This window comes from Chroicocephalus ridibundus, chromosome 2 (genome assembly GCF_963924245.1).
Source record: "Chroicocephalus ridibundus chromosome 2, bChrRid1.1, whole genome shotgun sequence".
NCBI classification, from domain to species: Eukaryota; Metazoa; Chordata; class Aves; order Charadriiformes; family Laridae; genus Chroicocephalus; species Chroicocephalus ridibundus.
In genome coordinates this window covers 46,106,063-46,113,946 of record NC_086285.1, presented here as the reverse complement: position 1 = coordinate 46,113,946, position 7,884 = coordinate 46,106,063, and the positions used below count along the sequence as shown (strand labels likewise).

The 7,884-nt window shown below is 42.9% G+C and overlaps 1 protein-coding gene across 1 annotated transcript in view; it reads left to right on the top strand.

The window, feature by feature from the left end:
• The first annotated feature begins 1,407 nt into the window (after nt 1-1,407).
• Nucleotides 1,408-7,884, top strand: part of TOPAZ1 (testis and ovary specific TOPAZ 1) — a 41,571-nt gene continuing 35,094 nt past the window's right edge. Inside the window, exons 1-2 of the mRNA XM_063323918.1 lie at nt 1,408-2,633; nt 4,124-6,596. Of these exons, the coding sequence (XP_063179988.1) occupies nt 1,469-2,633; nt 4,124-6,596 (3,638 nt within the window). The 5' untranslated portion in view covers nt 1,408-1,468. The remainder of the gene's footprint in view (nt 2,634-4,123; nt 6,597-7,884) is intronic.

The following is a 7,884-nucleotide window of genomic DNA, read 5'->3' as shown; positions in this document are numbered from 1 at the left end:
GCGTTGTTGGCATTGAAGTATCACCTTATGAAGTGTAATCACTTATGATTTTCATAGAAATTAAAGCTTTGTACAACATTGTTTTTGTAAGCTAACTTCTACGCGTCCGTGTTATCATGCAGTGAATGGTGCTGAAGCTTTTTGGTGTCCTCCATCCATGTTGAAACTATCACCGCACTTGAAGCCCAAACACCAACTCTGGCTGTTTTCTGAGTAGGTAGCCAAACTATTTGAGCTTTTTTTTTCCCCTAATTCCAGTCTTGAGACTGGAATTTGAAACACAAAGTTTATGTAAGCTACGTAAAGCTAAAAGTTATGAAAACAAGCCTATCACCCCTCAGTTTTGGAGGGCCTATGAAGCACAGTGGACAAAGGAGGTAATGCTGCTTCACTGAGGTGGACGAAACACCTGAAGAAACTGGCAAGCTGGGCAGTCTGGGCTTTTTCCTACCTGACTCTCGGCTCTGGGAGAGCTGAATTTTTGCTGCAATTTGGCGCTTGGGCAGGTTTGGTGGTTCCACACAGGATCTGGGGATGCCTGGGGATGCCTCTCACCCTGCGGCTGCAGCCAGGTCTAGCGGCCTCTCACCCTGCAGCCACTGCGGCTCAGGGCTTTGGGCAACAAGGGAGCTGCACGAAGGCTCCTCAGCCGAAATTTGAGAAACCACGGCCTGGACCGAGCTCTGACAGACAAGAGGCCCAGAGTTTGCCACCCCTGTGCTCAAGAGAGCAGTGTCCGCAATGAAGGCAGCACCATTGACCCGGCAAGAGGACGAGCACAAGCGGATGGCTGCTCCAGCGACGTCTCCTCTCCCCCTGCCCGTGAGTGTCGGCCCGCCCGGCCGCGCAAAGTCCCCAGCTTCGTCCGGCCGCGGAGCCTCCCTCACGCCACTGCCCTCCGCCGCCTCCCGCCCTGCGCCGCCCGCGCCGCCATTACCCTTCCACCCCCCTGCGGCGGGCGCCTGCCTCTCTCTTTGACAGCGGCGCGTTGCGGGCAGGCGGCGCTGACGGGGCTTAGACGAAGCGTCGAGGGACGGACGGACGGACGGCTCGGTGGACGACGGACGGGGAGAGGGAGCGGGGAGCGGGGCGCGGGGGTGGCTTGAGCGGCTGCTGTGGTGGCGCGGGAGGCAGCGGGCTGCCTGGCAGGGGCGGCCGCGGCCCCGGCCCCGTCCCGGAGGCGGGGGAGGCGCGGGGCTGCTTCCTCCTTCCCCCTCCGCCGTGAGGGGCCGCTCCGGGCTCGGGGCGGGGAGGGCGGTGTTGGGGCTGGCTGGTGGCCGTGGGCTTGCCCCAGGCGGCCTGGGCTTTCTGTCAGGCTGGACTCCCTGAGGCAACTGCCTGAGGGGGGTTGTGCTCCCCTCCTGGTCGGGCCTGTGCCCGCCTTGGGTGCTGTGCTAGCTGGAGTGCTGTTACCAGTGCACCGGTGAGTGGGGTTTGTGAATTTTGTTGCTGTCTCCAGGTTCCTGTGATGCCACATTTAAGATCAGGCAAAGTGGTGGCTGCCAGCGAGGTGGAGTCGGCTGACTGGATGGTCACCAGCCCAGGCTCTCTGGGTGCGGGGGTAGGACGTGAGCCAGAGGAGAAGCTGGTAGTCGAGCAGAGTTCTCACCTATCAGGAGAGAGAAAACCCGAGCAGCCCGTATCTTCCTGTTTGCAACCTGCTGTGCTCTCCAGCGTTTCCTGTGAGCAGTCTGCTCCTCATGTGCCCATGCAGGAGGAGCACGGCGAGAGCTGCCAGAAACTCCCAGGTAAAAAAAACAAGGGGATACAGCGCAGAAGGGCTGCCAGAAGCAAGAAGGGTGTAGCTCTGCCCATTTCAGACACTGCTGTATGTGAAGATTGGCAACCAGGGACCACGGCTCCAGCAATGTGGTGGGAAGACACTGGAAGGAGAGGGACAGGGCAAGGTCAACAGCTATTTTGCTCAGGAACTGCTTTGCAAAATAAATTCTTAGCAGGCCTTGAAAGGAGAGAACATAGCTCAGAAGGACCAAATGTCTCAGGTTTCCAGGAGAGTTCAGGTGGCTCAGAAAAAAAAGGTAAATATTCTTTTATGGAAATAAAATTGCAAATCTCATCCTCAGATGAGGAAATGGAGAGCACAGAGAGACATGGTATTTCCTGTTTGCCAGAACCAGAGGTGCAGCAACCCAGAAAGGGCATGTGTAGTACTGAAATGAAAAGCACTGACTCCATGATGATACTGAAGATGCAGATCCCAGATCTTAAGATGAATCCGGGGACTCGGGAATCCTTGTCTGAACCAAAGCCTCAGGAGGAGGTAGATATGCCAGGGAAGTTGAATCGGTGTTCTTTAATTGGATCAAGAAAGCCAGGGACACGGGAGAACTTGAGCGAGAAAGGTGGGACATCTTTGATGAAACCAAAACTACAAGGTCCCAGAGAGAGGGGTAGATCCGCCTTGCTAGAACTGCATACGCAGTGTCCACTGTCCAAGGAAGGAGCCGTGCGTCTGAGGAAGAGGGGCAGAAATGCACTGGTGTCACAGCGGCAGCAGGGTCTAAGTAGCCAAGAACAGCCGACAGCAAGAGGAAAGGTGTGCAATTGTTGCATGAAAGAAGAGCAGCAGAGCTCAAACCTTCAGAAAGGAGCACACAGCCTGGAGGAAAGTGGTAAGCACTTGTGCCCTGTTGTAGGGTGTAGCATGATAAGGGACTGGAGCTGTAGTAAGACCCCATTAGAAAGTGGAAAAAACAGGAGATCATTTTTCTTTTGCAGATGTGTCTGTGTGGGACAAAGTCATGGGGGCAGGAGGAGGCGGCCTGTCCTCTATCTCAAAGTGGGTGGCTACTAACTTATCTCAAAAAGCGTAGAGATAAAGAATTAGGGTCTGCTTTACAATGCTGTGAAACCAGTCTTAGAAGATTTTTAGAAAGAGGAAAAGCTTTTCTTGAAGGAGAAAAGCAGCTCTTTCGCACAAAGGAGAGGAGACCAGATAACCTTCTGGGCGGTGGAGGGAGGAAGGGGTATCAGCAGCAACAGGCCCCAAGTAAAATGATATGATTTTTTTCAGCCTGAAATACTGTCTGTTCATTTATGTGTAGGAGGTCACACACAAGCAGGAAAGGAGGCAGTAGTTTCAGCAAAGCCAAAATTAGTCAATTCTTCATTCATCCATATATTATCTGATTATTTTTGAATATGTATCATGCTGTCTTGTTTTAGTGCTTGCCTTTATAAGATGCTGGCGTTTTGTTTTCAGAACTTTTTGCTTTTTAGTTGTTATTCTCTGCAAAATCCTAAAAGGTGTGGAAACAAAAATTGTATTATGGTGTTTTATGATTGTATTAAACTGGAACAATTTTGAAAAGGGATTTTTAAAAGTCTGATTTTTTTTCAGGACTATTGCCTAAAAGACATTCTTTTGACTTTGAAAGCGGGCACGTTCAAATGACAAATATTTGCTACAGGTTATTAGTAATAAATATTTTATCTAGAAACCATATTCTGAAAAACTGAGGTATTCAAATTGCATCTTACTTACTTTGAAAACTAAGATCTAAAAAACCCAACACTCTACTAGTACATTCTTGAGTCCATTATCCAGATGTAATTTTCAGATGTACAGTTTTTTACGTAATCTGTATTTGCTCTTAAATAAAAAAATAGCACTTTATAAAAATGTAAGTCCTGTAGTTTTCCTAGATCATTTTGAACAGTCTTATGTATTTGGTTGGACTACATATCTGAAATAAATCACTATATGCTTATAAACAAGCTTTCCTATTGCAGAGAATCTGCTGTGTAAACAAAAGATTTTAAGGCTGAATGTCCAAACAGCACCTGCATTTTCTTGCTAGACTTGCTCCAATTTGGTTTCCACCTATGTTTTAAATAGACAACTTCCAATGTCTCTTTGACACCTTAAGGTCTGTTCATCTTTGCATTTTCTGAAAACAAAACATCATTTGTTACTGTAAGTCTGATTATACTGCTCAATTTAAAAAAAAAAAAACAACTTTACAGAAATGTTTTAGTCTTCCACAGTGTCATGTTCTTTAGTAGCCTTGAATGTTTTTTGTTCTCTTTATAAAATACTGCAATATGGTAGTGTTTTTCCCCTTAACATATTCTTTAATGACAGTTCTTTGTTTTTAACCAGCAAAGGAAAAATGGAAAGCAGTTGAGCAAAACTCCAGTACACAGGCTGTGAAGAAGCGTAAGACAAATGGAAACATATCAGAAGATTCTAAGGAAAAGGAACTTCACCACTCTGAATCTGCTACGGTTGCTACATTAGCTGGGACTCAAAGCAAGAGCTTTCTATGCCATCCGGTAACAAAAAAGTCTGGTGTGCGGTATAAAAAAAGGAAACGTAGAATTGATCGGATCAAGTGCTTGCAAAGTTCTAGTGTGACTACAGCTGAAAAAATTAGAAATGTATCTGCAAAATGTGATGCTGAACATCACAGAAACGCCCTAAACCATTGTAATGGCTTGCTCTGTGAAACAGAAAAGAACCCATTTGTGAGATTAGAGGCCTGTAGTTACATCAATACATTTGTGAAGTCTTCAGCTAGTGGAACTACCAGCAGTTACAAATTAAGTGGATTCTTCCATGTAGCTCAGAATAAAAGAAAGTATGTTTTTCCTGATGGTACTGTAGAACAGTGTGATATGAATTGCAGCACTGGTAGAATGCAAAATGAGAAATCACCCATAAAAGGTGGTTTCTTGTTCAATAAAGAAGAAAAACATCAAAATGGAGAAGGGCGTTTTTCATGCTGTCAGAGTGAAAACAATATGTGTTTAAAGGGGAAAAAGTGGAATATTGGTAGAAAGCCTAGAAAAAAGATGAAAATCACTGAGAAATCAGCAGGTCAGAAAATTTTCACAGACATGGCTAATGAACGCACTGAGTGTGAGTTACAAACAGAAGCGGCAGTTGCCATCTCAAGCTCCTTTGCAGTCTTGGGACTAAACCATAGAGAAGTTACCCTGTCAGCTTCATGTGATCATACATCAAATCTTCATATAGGAAAAAATACTCATGAAGGACAAAATATATCACTCTGGAGAAAGAGTAGTGCCAAATTACTTGCATTTGAAGATGGCCTTAAGAAGACATCTGAGCTCTCTGTAATAGCAAAAGGAGAAAATTCAGACAGTGTGGCACATCATTCTGCTGCCTCAGGTAGCCCGAGAGTGCTAGCTCAAGTCCATGATGTTTCTAATTTTCACAAAAGCAAGAGAGATGAAAAATTGAAGAAAGTTAATATGAAAATGCAGCACTTTACCTGTCAGAGAACAGTACCTATGACTGGTAAAAATGTTTGGCCTTTTGAATCTTGTGCCAGGACTTCTGAATGGTTTCATAAAAATCATGGGTCCATCACAGAAGGAAAAAGACTTTCGAGGGCTGCCTTTGAGGAATCCTCTGATAAAAGCAGCGTTGAAGCTGTAGGAAACAGTGCTGTGACTGGGAATTTGAGACAGTTGGATTTGTGTATGTCATCAGCAGAAATTAACAAAGAATCTACATGTAAAATAATGGATCCAAATACTGAAAGTCTGGCTTCACCTGAAACACCAGAATCCTGTTCTGTGGATATTTATGAGACTTTGAGAATGAGCAATGAAAATGTGGAATCACCGGTTAATACGGATAGAAGTGCCGTGGCTTTTAGCCGTGATGATACGCAAGAAGTTAAAGCAACCTTGAATTTTACAACAAAAAAAAAAGGTAAAAATGAAGGAGCTGTAACAAAAAGAAAACTGTCTGTGACAGTCCAGAATGGTACCTCTACAGGTAAAAAAAACAGAATAAACTTCAGCCGTAAAGTATCGGTAACAAAGCAGACATTTTCTGATTTAAAGCTGATGAAAGTATTAAACACTGGAAACGTGACAAAATTCAAAATACCTTTATGCAGAAACAAACCTGAATCCAGGAAATTGGAATCTGTCCATTCATTTGAAAGAAAAACCTGTAGTCCGCTAGAGCGTCTTGACAGCACTAGGGTTTCAAAAAGGCAGAAAACAAGTGAAGAGACATCTTTGGTAAATTCAGAGCAGCAGCCTCTTTCTGTCATGAGTGAGGCTACATCTACAGCTTCCGTGAAGAAAAGAGTGGTTGAGATGAACAGTAAGGACCTTAAGCATGATATCCCTGAAAACCTTTCAAATGAGATACCTGCGCTCCCTGAACATTTTCCATTATATCCACATCTTTTCCTTGATGGACAGCTAGAGTCATCTGTACCTGATACCCATGGTACTGAATGCATACTAAAATCTAATTTTCCTCATCAGTTTTGTAATGCAGTTGACCACCCTGTTGCACTAGAAATAGATGATGATAGCAAATCAAGAGGGAATCTTTCACAACACAAAAGTCGAAATTTTCCAGATATTCTTGAAGCTTACAAAGAAGATGTTCTTGTAATTGATGTGATTCAGGATGATCCTGACCTTTTTGGAACTAGTAATGAAGAGGAGCTTGCACTCACAGACCCTGAAAATTGTCCTGTGAAGTCATCCTGTAATAGCATCTGCATTAAAGATGAAAATCAGGATATTAAGCCCGAGTATCCTGTTATCTCAGTAAATAGAGATTCAGTAGATGATAACTTTAGGTATGCATATCATTCTTTTTATTACATTAATCCTAAATACTTTGTTCTCATATCAGTATACTTTGGTTGTAGTGGTCAGGCTTCCTTACAGAATTTCAGTAATTTGTCTAAATTTGATTGAGGTATGACAGTATTCTGAATGCAAATAAATTTGTTCTTCGTAAGGACTAGGATAAACTTGAAGGAAAATACCATCCTAAAAAATCAGTTTAGCCCAAGTAGAGTAAAATATGAAAGTATAAACAAAGCTAATTAAGAATAATATTCTTAATAAATAATATTTTTTAATATCTGACGGTTTGAGATAGCAGATATCCCTTTGCGAGTAGTTTTTTAGTTGTAAAGTGGTATAATAGAAGTATTTTTAACTTTCTAGGGGTAGCTTATTCTTTTGCTGTATCTATTTGAGTAGATGGTTGTCTCTACAGTAGTATTCCATTCTGCCGTTCTCCTTCCCTGCTTTTCTTTTATCCCTAGACGTGAATAGTTTTCAATCTGTAATTTGACTAAGACATTATAGATGTTTATGATCCTGCATCTTCATTCAGCAAGTTCCTCATGTGAATTGTTAGGTATTAATGTTTCTCTGGGTTTTGAGATGATAATAAAAGTCACTGAAGGGGGAAGGGAAGTTTAAAGTAGAAACAAACTTTTGTAAAAAGAGGTGGTAGACCTTCGTAGGATAGATTAACTTGTCAACTGTCTACTCTGTTTTTCCCCTGAGCTTTGATACTTGTATTTAATAAATGAGGCTTAAGATTAAATTTTTCATCTTACGAGGAAAAACATAAAGCTTGCATAGAAACAGTACAAGATTTTCCTGTGAAGATTAGGGTTTTTTATTGGGAGAGGTGTTCTAATTTTCTTCCTCTGCTTTCTCTGGGTGGCTTTATGTTATCCTTATTTTAAGTAATTGTACCATCTTATAACTGCATTCATTTTTTTTTTTTAATCTTTGCTCTCCTTATCCTTTCCCCTCCATTAAATCCGTGTTCCAAAGAGGAAGGGAACCTTTTCTGAGGTGCTGGACAGTTTTTTCAGACATGAGAATATAAAACTTTCAGATGTTAATAGAATAAAACCTCTGCAAAAACAAGCCTCTGAAGAACGGGGCAAGTCTTTAGTAGGAGCATCCATAAGAAGCAGCTAGGCTGTATATGAGAATATTAAAGTAAGGCAAGAGACCTTACCACAGTTTTATCAGGTAGCTTATGATATCACCAGATAATACTAAGAATGGCCAGTTTATACTGTTGTTTTTTATTTTGTTAGTGTTTACCAGCTACAA